Below are 13,871 nucleotides of genomic sequence, written 5' to 3'. Positions count from 1 at the left end.
GACCTTGTTCCTATATTAAGCTTCCCTTCCCCAATGCATAAAACTAGCACGTCTGTGTTATGGAAACATGCAGCACATAGAGAAGAGATTATCAACAAGGGCACATTGGTGTCAGGCCAAACAGAAATTCAGCTTCTGGGGCGGATGTCAAATTTCTAATACTTTTTCAAGATTCTTGCTGAAGGAAAAGGGGGCCCACCGTAGAGGGGCCGAAGCTGCTGCCGTGCATTAGCTCTGCGGAGGGGAGTCATAAATTCTGGTTGTCAGCGTTTTCCGTGGCTTTGTGGTGAAGGTAGTCTAGCTTTCATGTCATACATGAAATATGTTAGATCCCATCTTTAATGTAGAAACCACAGTTGTTTGGTTACACTCTTTAAGGAGGTCGTGGTCAGTGTTGCAATATTTGTGTGAGATTAGTGAATTCTTATGTTTTATTCTCGAGAAACAGTTTACTCTGAGGCTAAGGAATATTTGCTTTTCCTAAGCAGTTTCTGAAGGCATGCATATAAGACAATAAGTGGATGTGTTCCGCTTTGGATCTCAGGACTGTAAAAGTAAAACAGTTCACTTTGCTATGGGTTCTTTGATGTAATCATTGTCTGTACTTTAAAAATGTTTGGCCGAATTAAAAAGATACAAATCAGACAGGGAATTATAGCAGATAGAAAAGGGGTCAGGGACTAGTTTGCAGTGAAATAAAAAAGTTATATAAAACCAAACATAGGATTAGAAATCAATCTTTTAAAAGTTGAGAGCCATTTTAGAGCTATCTGCTGACAAATAGAAATTTCAAATCGCATAATTGACCTTTGTTTCCTGTATATTAGAGAAGATTCTCCTGGTTGTTAAATATCAGCAATTCTCTTGTCCAAATTGCAAAAGATTTTCAGTGGTCAGCCTCTGTGAATCAAAACTGAATTTAAAATGAAGGGAGTTTTATCTAGGAAAGACAACAATCTAGGCCTTATGAGATCATTGCAAGTTCATATTCTAGCTTTTAGGTTTTTCTTAAACAGTGGAATAACAGTGAAATCAAATAAGGCACACTTCTTTTTTTTTTTTTTTTTTTTTTTGAGACGGAGTCTTTCTCTGTTGCCCAGGCTGGAGTGCAGTGGCGCGATCTCAGCTCACTGCAAGATCCGCCTCCTGGGTTCACGCCATTCTCCTGCCTCAGCCTCCCGAGTAGCTGGGACTACAGGCGCCCGACACCACACCAGGCAAATTTTTTTTTTTTTTTTTTTTTTTTAGTAGAGACGTAGTTTCAATGTGTTAGCCAGGATGGTCTTGGTCTCCTGACCTCGTAATCCGCCCACCTCGGCCTCCCAAAGTGCTGGGATTACAGGCGTGAGCCACCGCGCCCAGCCTAATAAGGCACATTCTTGAAGTGACTTTATCTTTGTCAAAGCTGCTGAGTGCCAAAGCCAGGCCATCCTCTGGGACTCTGTTTACTTTGGTTCTTCTGAAGAGATTCGCTTGCTGTCTTAGTTTCCAAAACACATAAGGAAAAAAAGGCTGAAATTTAGTATTTCTTTTAGTGTTTCCCACCCTTTAAGGGAGAGTAAGCAAGCAGTACCTCACAAATCCCCAGGGAGAGAGACAAGGAGGGCAATGGTTAGCTTCGGTTTAGAGTTGAGCAAATCGAGGCCCACAGGAGGATGATGTGTTTTTCTCAGGCCATGTAACAACCACCAAATTACTCTTGCCGTTCTCTGAAACTGCACCAGGATTTGCAATATGTTAATCTCACAATCTGGACTCCAGGTAATGCCAGAGGTGTCAGGTGTTCTATGAAGCACAATAACTGGACTTCACTGTATTTTGCTGGAAAATTGAAAGATAAGTTGTTCCTCTAAATATTAGAAACGAAAGACTCTCCCTTCCCCATGAATGCTCAAATAAATATGTATCTGTATAGAAGGTAAGCTTAAGAAAGAGAAAAAATAATCATGTGGCCTCCCTGGGATAATGCATGTTATGTGTGACACAGAGGACAACTGTGTCTAAAGTAGAAAAGGGTCGGGGAGAATGACTATTTTGTCTCCTAAATGCCTGTGTGATTGAGCATGAGCAACAGAAAGATGAAGCAAACACAGCATTTCACAGAAAATCAGGAGACCTGAATTCTAGGCCCAACCTTACCCGTGAATAATGCCACGCAATCTTTCCAGGTCTCTGTTTTGTCATCTATAAAATGATAATTTGGGCAAGTCATCCTGTAAATTCCTTCCCATTCTAAAGTCCTGTGACTTTATAGGAAATGCATGGCCTGTTCCTATAGGTTATATAACTCTACTTATGTATTCCTGTGCTATAGTCAAAATGATTTTCATTTGAATTTTAAAAAGTTACATGCTATAGAGCGTACATTTGGTTTTACCAGAATTTGGACTGCCATGGAAATACGGGTTATGTCTAGGGCAGGAGTGGACATTGCCACTCTCTTCCCTTACCGGTTTTTCTTGACATTATGTATGTTTGGAATTATAATGGAGTCCCGTAAGAGATTACTGCAGTTATTGCCTTTCTCCACTTATGCACTTCCAGTCTTTTAATAACTGGGAGCCAAAATTCCCTGACCAGTAGTTTTAATTTGCATTAAAAACAGATTTATTCTTTACAGAAGCACAAAGAATTTATGGGACTCAGAGCTGCAGCTCCAGCTTGGATCTCGCCTAATCGTAGCCATGGAATCAATTAACAGTTCATCTGTGAAATGTGATAAAATCTTATGAGATACATATTGCCCAATAACTGAGAGCGAGATGAAAGTATGCTCCAGAATAGTAACGGAGCTTCAGGGTTTTACAATCGCCATTGAATAGAGTTCCATTAGAAAATCAGTATTCAGGATGGCCACAAAAAATAAAAAATAAAAAATAAACCTGCTGTGTCTGAACAGATGATAGAGCATTGAGTAATAAACCTGGCCAGCCATTCCTGCTTTGATTAGTTTCCAACACCCTAGAAAAGGGGGTCATTTATTTAAGTGTTCTTGCTCATGGCAAATGAGCTTGTGAGGCTTGGGGCAGGTGGGGGTGAGGGCGAAAGATTGAGTTCAAAGCTATAAATTGCCGCAAAGCTAGTGCCTCCAAGAAGGGCTGCTTGGGAGGCCCAGGTAGTCTGGTGTGCAGTGAGCCTCGCTGTGATAGGTCTTACTGATATCTGGGAATCCACTCTGGAAAAATGGGACTCTTTACTGACCAGATTGGAGATCATTTTTCAAGATCAGAAATGGTTTTTCATCCAAAACTTGCTATGCCTACAACTGTATCTATTTTTATACATCGGTGGTTTGTATTCTTGTGTCATATTAAGTTTTAAAAGGTAGCCCTCCTGAAGATCATATCATCTACATGTCTTATTTTACCCTTGAGAAAATTGAGAGTCAAAGATGCTGAGTGATTGACCCACGGTTACAAAGCCAGTATACACCAGAATAAGGATAGAATGGATTTTCTTGCTTTTCTGTGAAGCATTTGACAGATTAATTATTCCCAATGAGCTCTCGAACCGACCGCTGCTAATGCTGCAGTCAGCGTGTCATCAGCCTTGCGTGTAATCACTAAACATAAAATGAAGAGCAGGGAAGAGACGAGGATCTGAGATGAAGAACGAACTCAAGACATTTTACCTACACAACCCCAGAAATGATACATGCTGATTTTATACAGATAAGATGTGCCCAGGAGCATCCCGATCAAGTTCCATTTTTTGGCACATCAGTTTGAGCAAATAGATTTTCTGAGGCTTACAATAAACTTCATTAACTATGAGCCCTCAGCTTCTGTGTTAGAGAATTAAACACATGGGAAACTGCCCCCAGCATCCCCCTCCTAATGGGTTTTAGTGTTGAGAATTTCTCACCCTCTACCTCATTCCATTTCCCCCCCTACCTGTTGCAGTTTTGAAACAACAGTAGGATATTTTGGGATGAAGCCAAAGTCTGGTGAGAAGGAGATCACACCCAGCTACGTGTTTATGGTGTGGTACGAGTTCTGCAGTGACTTCAAGACAATTTGGAAACGGGAGAGTAAAAACATATCTAAAGAAAGGTAAGGTTCAAATGAAGATTTGAATGCCTCCTTCAGGAGCCTCGGAAACTGCACTCTTAAACCTATCAAAGTGTGTCTGTATCACATGTGTCGATGTTTTCTTTCTGATCAAGTGGCCATCGGGAAAGGACTTTTGCCTCAGGGGTCGTAGGGAAATTCGGGGAAAGCTTGCTGTCCACACGGGCAGATACGTTCACATGATCTGATAAGTTACACTTTCTTAACCCCTTCCAATTACTAGCTAGTAAATGAAAGGAGGGTTGTGCTAATTTGCAACAGATTGCTTCTCTGTGTATTTTCATGTTGGCCTGGGCTAAATGAGGCAGCCTTGCTGTCGCAGACAGTATAGACAAATAAAAGTGAATGCTTTTCCCATTAATATACTGAACTTGCATCAAAGGAAAATCTCTGTGACTCAGGCCACACTTCACACAGCGTGGAAGCCCCACATTGGATTTACAGCGCCACTTCTGACTCCCCGTATCCTGCTGCGGACATCAAACTACGTGCCGCTCGGCCTCATTGCAGCCCCCGATTTTATTAGCTGGGGGTAGAAGAAAAACCTCAACTCTGAATATAGACGGGGTGTGTGTGTGTGTGTGTTCGTTTTCCTTAGAGAGATTGAATTTGCCCCTATTTATCGGAAAAAAGCATTTCTGCCTGATCATTTTTGTGATTGAGTTGCCACTGTTCTGGAAGGGGTGTCGTGGATTTAAACTTCAAACAGGTCTCACTGCTACTCCTGTGGAACAGATGTATGAGAATGGCATTCAAAACAGAGTGGAGGGAGACTAAAAATTCCTCAGCATAAGGAAAATGATATATTTAATTACAGCATCTACATTTTACTAACCTTTGAGGCCTGACATTCCATAATTCAGTATTCTTGTTCTTCACTTTGTAATCAAAGAAAAGATATATACATAATTTATTTATAGACACATCACAACCTACTCTAGTATATTTCACCTTAAAACACTAGTAAGAGGATCAAAATTGTGAGATTTTTGACCTAGTGTTAGTCTCCAAATATTTTCTCAGGGAGCTAAAAAAAGAAAAAGGCCTTCTTTCTTTCCAGGGAAGTTAGCTTTAAAAACGTTTATCAACACATCTTCCCATCATTACTTCTTTGGGAACATGGGAATTAAACTGAATCTATCCATTATATAGATAAAACTGAAGCAGAGAAAAGTACCATTGTTGAGAAAATAGGTCGTTGATAATAACATGAAAAAAATCCTAAAAATCTTGGCACCAAACTCGTAGCTCTTGCCCTGCAATCACTTATTTAGCCTTTTAAAGTAAGCTAAAATAAGTTTCTCTGGAATCAATTCTCTTACAAAAATGCTATTCTTATAGCAGCATAGGAGCTGGCCAGTCTGCCCTCCAGGTCCACATACCTTAAGGCTGGGACATCCAGCAGCGGGCCTGGAATGGACAGCCTTTGCTTAAGAGTTTGCACCTCAGATTTTGAGCACAGTCCTTAGTATATTTGTCCTTGGGGCCCTAAAAATGGTCTAAAACAAACAAAAGACTAACAGAGAAGGCAATTATTTGCTTTATATGTTAGGATCTTCTGTTGAAATACTGAACTGTATTCCAAATTAAAGAGTGTTCTCTATCATAGAAGTTAGATCAGAGAAACTGTGACTGTGTCATAGAGGTGGTATCCAGAAGTCCTTCAAAATGACAGTATCTCTGATTCCCAGCCACGGGCATTTGTGGCATTGCTTCCTGGGTGCAGCTGTTGAATTGCCTGCTTCACACTCTGTAAACCAACCCCTTTACAGGGTCATGACCTCACAAGACCCTTTTCGGTTCTTCTCATTTCGCAGTTTCAGGAGACCCTTCCTTCCAGCCATGCTCTGTGAGGATGGATCACCAAGTCTCTACCCTAAAACAACATCTCTGAACGTTGATGATGACTAATAAAATATTTCTGGAGGCAGCAGCATGGTTAGGAAAATCTGTTTGTTAAGAAATACTAGCACATTATGTGTGTTACTGCTCAGCCGTTTAAACAAGCTGATTAATATCCAGGGTTTTCTTAAAATGCTGCAGTGAGAACTTTGTTAGTGTTCTCTGTCTGCTAAGGATTTTAGCTTCTTACCTGTTAGAATCACACATTCACTACGGCAAAATAAGCAAATTAACTGGAATTTTTCTATTATAATTAAATGAGTAACACTATAATTGCTTTGTTTTGACATCTGTTTAATGATATTTGATATTGTAGTTTCAATTATACTTTTCCCGGAAACCCAATATATCCCAACAACCCTAAGCATCAGGAGGCAACATAACATCATTAACAAGGGCATCCTAAAAAATCAAATTCATAGCCAAAATAAAAACCTGATCATGTGTAATTATAAAGAAAAAAACTAGTGTGGGATCTCATCAGAAAAATTAACTCACTTAATTTTTAAATGTATTTGAAGGCCAACTAAGTGCTCAAAATCATTGGAAAAATTAAGAATCAGTAGTAGCATTTTCAGAGGGACAGGTTTCATGGAAAATAGTGTTTTGTTTAAATTCTACTTCCAAATGAAATGGAAGTGTTGAAAACAACCTAGGCCACTCAAGGTTAATTTTAGGTGGTGGAGAATATTTACTTTTCCTATTTAGGATAGTTTTCATGAGTACACATTAGTTTGATGCAAAATTGAGATGAATGCATCTTCATAACAAGATAACTTCCCCTCATAAAATCCAGAATAATTTCTAAACTTACAAATGACCACATAAAAACGTGCTAAGTTCTTGTGCTTTGTGAGTGAACAATAACCTTATTAAAACTGGTGTCAGAGCACAGCTCTGTGGTTCAGTAGAGGAAACCGTGTTTCACTAGGGAATATGGTTTACCTGGAGATTAACTATATCTCTGGAAGAGCAATATACTGTGTCGTGGTATATTAATGGCTTTCAATTTTCCTTGGCATTCAAGCCAGTCTTAAGCAAAAGAGCAAACTTCTGAGCCCAGGCACAAATCTGAAAGCGCCACTTTCTAGACGTGCAGTCTGTGACCCACTCAGTCATTGTGCTGCCCCTGGTATCAGGACTCATCTTTCAGTGAAGCATCCCAGGTCCCGTCTCTTATCCCTTCTGAATACATGCAGGGCTGAGCAGTGTAAAAAAAGAGCTGGAGACAGAGAGCTGAAAATAGGCGTTTTTACCCTTCATCCCCCCACCCCCACCCCCATTAATTGGCTGTGTGATCTTGGGCCAGTCACTTAATCACTGGGAACCCAATTGTCACATCTGTAAAATATAAGTATTAGGATGAAGCAGGAATGAAATGGTGACTGTGAGCTCTTCTAGCTCAAAATCTCTATGAATCTAGAAGCTACTGTTGTAATTTTCTGAGGAACTGGTGTTTCGCTTCTGCCATAATGCCCCTCACCTTTGCTCTTGAGCTCTAGGGGCTCTATTGGACGATATTTCAAGCAACGACTTGCAGGTGAGTTGGGAGAGAGGTTAGGTGCCAGGAAGAACTTTCACTGCCCTCTTGAAATTGGTAAACGTCTGTAGCTGCCTTGCCTCACCTGAACCCCCAGTTCTTCTCATAAAATACTAATGTTGACCTTTGTTTTGTTTTCTTTTGAGTTACTCAGGCTAGAGTGCCATGACGCAATCACAGCTCACTGCAGCCTTGACCTCCTGGGCTCAAGTGATCCTCCTGCCTTAGCTTACTGAGTAGCTGGGACTACAGATGTGCATCACCATACCTAGCTAATTTTATTTTTTGCTTTTGTAGAAACAACATCTCACTATGTTGCGCAGGCTGGTCTCGAACTCTGGGCTCAAACAATCCTCCTGCCTTGGCCTCCCAAAGTGCTGGGATTACAGACATGAGCCACCAACGCCTGGTCCTAATGTTGTTCTTGAAGATCATGTTTTTTTTATGGAGCGTGGACACAAAATATTTTTTTCTCTGCTTATCTGTATCCAACGTTGCATTTATGATGTATCATAATCCAAGGTTTATTTTATCCTCAGAAGCAGCTTTGCCTCACTTTTACCTTTTCACGCACTTTTGTATTTGTACCTCCTGATATCCAAACATTCAATGAATTTTTGGTACACGCATTTCTTCCACCTGTTAAATCAATAGATTATCCAAGTATATGCATAACTGCAAGGAGGTAACCTAATTTTGCTGATACCTTTATTGGCTCTTCTTTACTTTTTTTTTTTTTTTTTTTTTGCTCCTTAATCTGTGTGATAGGACCCTTGCTTACAAAACATTCCACCATTTAGGATATCCTAAGACTGCCCCCACCTATGCCCACACATGCACACAAACCACTGCCTCCCACAAAATGAGCTGTGAATTTGCAAAAGGTACAGAAGGCCTAGGGGAGGCATGACTTCAGGAATAAAATCTGGGCACATAATTCACCCTGAGCCAAGGCAAACTTTCAAAGTGCCGTTTAAAAACCCCATAATGGGTAAGTAATGAGTGAATGAGAAGTTTGGTGAATTTTATGTGAAATGAAAATAAGAAATTTCACTATACACATAGCTATACTTTACACCATAGGGGAATGGATAGTTACTTTGTTTTTTCTTTTGGGGGCGGGGGCTGTTTTTTAAATTACCCAGCCACATACCAATAGGGTTTTTGTTTTAAATATATTACTTGCTGTTATTATGGGTGATTATGGAACTGCTGTACCCTTGACAGAAGATAGTTCAAAGCTGTTGTGAGGCTGTCCTGAAAGCTGTTCTCAGAGCTCCCTGCTGCTCAGGTCACTTCAGGACCAAGAGCTGGGGACTTGGAGACGCTGTCACTCAATCCACAAACCACCGACTGCAGTGTAGACACTATGGGAATTCTTCTCTTTACATGATAAACTTATTCCTAGAAAAAGCTACATAAGTAAAATTTTTATTTATTGAATTCTGCTTTACTACTGACATACATACATGATAATTTCAGTAACTTGTAACATGTTTTTCTTTTCCTTGCCCTGTGTTATGTAGTTAAATGGCTTGAATTCATTTAACTACTAAAGAGCTGCTTATTTTTTTAAATCCCTTAATAATACAGTCACCCTCTAATTAATTGGCAAAACTTTGAATTTTCCTAAATCACATTTAAAAATGGTTCTGTGCAAATACACAAACAGTAAATGCTCCAAGACCTAACGGATAAACAGAATTATCATAATCACAAAGAATAGCCAGGCACAGTAGCTCACGCCTATAATCCCAGCACTTTTGGAGGCTGAGGTGGGTGATCACCTGAGGTCAGGAGTTCAAGATCAGCCTGGCCAACATGGTGAAACCTCGTCTCTACTAAAAATACAAAAATTGGCCGGGCATGGTGGCGGGTGCCTGTAATCCCAGCTACTCAGGAGGCTGAGGCAGGAGAATCACTTGAGCCTGCGAGGCGAAGGTTGCAGTGAGCCAAGATCGCGCCACTGCGCTCCAGCCTGGGCAACAGAGTGAGACCCTGTCTTGAAAAAGAAAAAGAAATCACAAAGAATAAAACCTGCTTATTCCCCAAGCAATAAATTTAAAACTATGTCTGCAAAATTGAAAATAGGCCATAAATAAGGAGAGAGGATAAACTAAAAAGCTGTAAGAATTACAGGATCATTGGTTTAAAAAAACTATACACATCTCTTGGCCCTCTCTTCTCTGAACCATCCCATCTCTTCTTTTCCCTTCTAACTTCTTTTAAAAGAATAATTTACGTTTATTTCCTTATTTCCTTTTTCATACCACACACTCCTTCCTGTCTCGGTAAGGAGAACGTCTTGGCTGCCATAACAGAGACCAAAATAACTGTTGCTTAAACAAAGGAAAAATTAATTTTCCTCTGGCATAACAATCTGAATGCAAGGAGTTTGGATGTCAGGAACCTGGTTTTCTTCTCTTTTGTGGCTGCCATCCTTAAGGTAAGGTCCTTATTCCCAAGGTGTAAGGGGGCACACGTCAAGTCTACCACCACCGATGCTGCTGAGTTCCTGCCAGTGGGAAGGGGACTGCACAGCCTTTCCTTTTAATATTAAATAGCACGAACTGGAAGGTGCACACATCACTTCTGCTTTATCCCATTGGGCAGAACTTAGTCTCATGGCCATACACAAGGGAGACCAGGAAATGCATTAGCTGGGAGCCATGTCCCCGCTAAAGACTCACGGTTTCCATTACTAAAGGAAGCAGGAGAACTGCATATTGAGACTGTTACCAGACTGTGTCACATTTCCTAGATGTGAAATCACATGACTCCTTCTAACTCTTTGCCACTGCTGGTTTTTGACACTGATGGTAGTTTCCTCCATCTCGACATGCCTCATTGCTCTGATAGTATATTCGGTCTCTCTGCGAAGGTGACTGCTCCCCTTCTTCATCTCCCTCCTTAACTCCTCTGTTTCTTCTATTCCTTAGGTGTGGGCCTTCCCCAAGGTAAAATCTCAGTGTTCCTCTTTTCTACTGTATACTCTCTGTGTAGCTAGTCCCAGCTGTTTTCACAGCTTCACCTATCACCTCATTCCCAAGGCCTCCCAGGTTTTAGACCTAAATTTCCTACTGCACACTAAACGGTATACCCAACCTTCATCTGCAATTCAGTATGTCTCCGTTGGAAATTATTCTGTCTCAACTAAGGCCTATTCCTCTTAGGCTCCCTAACTTTCAATTGCAACACTATCCTCCTCCTCGTAGCAAAAGGCAGGCTGGAAATGAGAACGATCTTTACTGCTACAAAATTTATTTTTCATCTATTTCTGACTCTTTACAGTTTTGCCTCCCTCATGGTGATTGTTCTTTACCCTGTATTTGAGGTGTCTCTGCCCTAGTTCAGTAGTCTGTCATCTCTCACTTGGATTATTGAAACATCCTTCTCACTCTTCTGTCTGCCTAGAGGTTTTCTATTTCCTCTTTAAATGTCCCTGAATATTGCATCCAATTATCTTTCCAAAACAGAAGTTAGATCATACTTATCTCTTTAAACATATTCTGTGGTTTTTCATTGCTCATGAAATAAATGAAAGATAATTAGCCATGGTTGGTACTTTAATTTATTAACATACTGAGTTCTCACAACAGCCTTGGGGAAAAAAAAAAAAGGTTTATTGCTATTTCACAGCTAAGCATGAGAGAATAAATGGATTTCCAATATCATAGTTTCATTAATAAACAGAATGAGGATAAGAACCTAGGTCTTTTTTTTTTTTTACACTAAAGTTGAGTTCTTTCAAGAACTTCATACTCTCTCCCAAATTATAGCATGCCCTCTGAGAACCTGCCCTAAACTCACTATAGCCTCATCCCTCCCTGCACCTACTGTGACCACTCACTGTCTCACACCTGCAGTTTCTTTCCTCGTGTTCTCATTGGATAATTTCTTCATATCGCATTGCCCCCCATTATTTCCTGCTGATCAAAATAGAGTCGTCCTTCAAGGACTGCCTCCAGAAACCAGGTTCTATAGAAATTTTCTGAAATCTCTCTTAATAAAAGAATTAGCTTTTCCTATGAGTTCTGACGGCATTTTCTTCTTGCCCTCCTTTAGCATTTAACTCATTCCAGCTTGTTATTTTAGCAGTTGATGTGTATCTTTCCACTTCTAGGACACAAGCCTGTTGTTTGCTGTCTCTTGTATGGTGCATTCTCTAGCACACAGCTAGATATTGAAAGAGCATTGAAGATCCTGGCTGGTATAAGAGTTTGGAGGAAGAACTGATCCAAAGGAAATGTGGAAGCTACAGGGAGCTTTGAGGAGACACTTAGCCGTAATCAGGACCACCCTAAGCCGAGAGTTTTAGAGGAGATTCAGAAGCCGGTGGGGCAGTGTTAGAGATCAGCAGCTCCCATACCTGGCAGATCTCCCAAGTCACCTGGAGGCCATTGTAAAACTGTAAACAGAGCTACTGAATCAGAATACCAGAGTGTAGAGTCTAGAAATCTGTGGTTTTAGAAACTCCCCACAGAGAGGGCAGAGCAAGAGCACATTTCGTGTTTAGTTTTCCTTAATAAATGCCTTGGCTTCACCATCCTCTTGTTTACATGTACCAGGTGAGCTTTGGAGATGAGAGATTGACACCTTCCTAGTAATTTCTTACCTTCAGCCAAGTTTAGGAACTCCTGGGCTCAGGTGATCTTACAGTTGTCTTCCAACCCTGACTTCCTGCAGTTTGAAGTAGAAAATGAGCTGGGCATTGACAGAGCAGATGAATTTGGCTACATAGATCTGGGGGTTTACATTATAAAGATGCGAACTTGGGTGACTCAACACGCTTTTGGAGGAATCACACGCAGTGTTATTCCTGGGATCAGCCTAACTAACTGCCCTCTTTCCTGTGCTTCCTTCTTTGAGTGCTTGGTCTACTCCAGTCTCTTGTGTATTTGCACATTCCGATAATATAAATTTGCAGCACTTAATTTAAACACATAGAATCATGTGTCACTTAACTAGTGGGATACATTTGTGAGAAATGCATTGTTAGGTGATGTCATCATTGTGCAAACATTATAGAGTGTACTTAAACAAACCTAGATGGTGTAGCCTACTTCACACCTAGGCTATATGGCATAACCTATTGTTCTTAGGCTACAAACCTGTACAGCAGGTCACTGTACTGAGTATAATTGTAACACAATGGTATTTGTGTATCTAAACACAGAAAAGGTACAGTAAAAATATAGTATAAAAGATAGAAAATGGTACACCTGTGTAGGGCACTTAACCATGAATGGAGCTCACAGAATTGGAAATTGCTCTGGGTGAGTCAGTGAGTGAGTGGTGGGTGAATCTGAAGGCCTAGAATATAACTGTACCCTATTTTTTTATGTTTATAACTAAAACATGTTTATAACTACACACTGTACATTTAGGCTACACTAAATTTATTTTTATAATAAAGTAATTGTGCCACAACATTATGGTAGCTATGACTTCACTAGGCAATAGGAATTTTTGAGCTTCATTATAACCTTATGGGACTACCATCATATATGAGGTCTGTTTTTGACCGAAATGGAATTATGCAGTGTGTGACTGTACTTTATAATATTTATATAAAGGCATAATTTTAAAATATCTATTATGTCTCAAGTGATATACAAACTATGAAACTCTATTCTGGAAAAATTTACTGATCACATACTGTGTCCTTCATGAAGGGTTCTCCAATCTGTGTGATCTGTGTGAGCTCTCTTACCTCCAGAATTTTGGGGGTTTGCTTTGTCTTCAATTTTGGCATTTAATGATTTGGTTTTTTATTTATTTGGTTATAAACACTTTTTCTTTTGGATAAATCATAGCCCCTAGAAGATAATTACGATGTCTTGTACTACTTTGTTTTCTCTGTAGCACCTTGTTTTTCCTTATATATAGTAGATACTGAGTTAGTATTCGTTGAACAAATAAATAATCACTGTGGGTTTGTTTGTTTTTTTTTTTTTTTTTTTTGCCATGTTGAAACTGGTTGCGAGATTTGCTGTCTGCTGCTGATAGATGAAAAATCCTATTTATTTGGGTTTTGGTGGTAGAAGTCCCTGAACGTATCCGATATGGGTTGCTTCTTCCCAAGAATCTAAAATCTTAATAGCTTTGTTAAAGAGAACAGACATGTTCAGAACAAGAAAGATTAGTTAATGGAGTAAAACAATCGCCAGCTCTGTTCTTGACTGTATTACTTTCAATTTGTTTAGAAAAAAACAAGGAAGTGGAGATCCTTTGGATTCATGGCTATGCCAAGCCTCAAACCTCTTTGGAGCTCAAATCAAAACCTTAGAGCGCATCTGTCCACACTCTATTTCCCTAGCTTGGCAGAGAACAATGGAAACCTAAAGTATGTCTCCTTC

General features: G+C 40.0%; 1 protein-coding gene across 1 annotated transcript in view; it reads left to right on the top strand.

The window, feature by feature from the left end:
* FMN1 (formin 1) overlaps nt 1-13,871 on the top strand; it is a 385,063-nt gene that overhangs the window by 351,023 nt on the left and 20,169 nt on the right. Inside the window, 1 exon segment of the mRNA XM_050799309.1 lies at nt 3,903-4,052. Coding sequence (XP_050655266.1) covers nt 3,903-4,052 — 150 coding nt within the window.

This window comes from Macaca thibetana, chromosome 7, assembly GCF_024542745.1.
Source record: "Macaca thibetana thibetana isolate TM-01 chromosome 7, ASM2454274v1, whole genome shotgun sequence".
Taxonomy (NCBI): domain Eukaryota; kingdom Metazoa; phylum Chordata; class Mammalia; order Primates; family Cercopithecidae; genus Macaca; species Macaca thibetana.
Note: the sequence above shows the minus strand (reverse complement) of the source record. Positions and strands in the feature narration are given on the sequence as shown.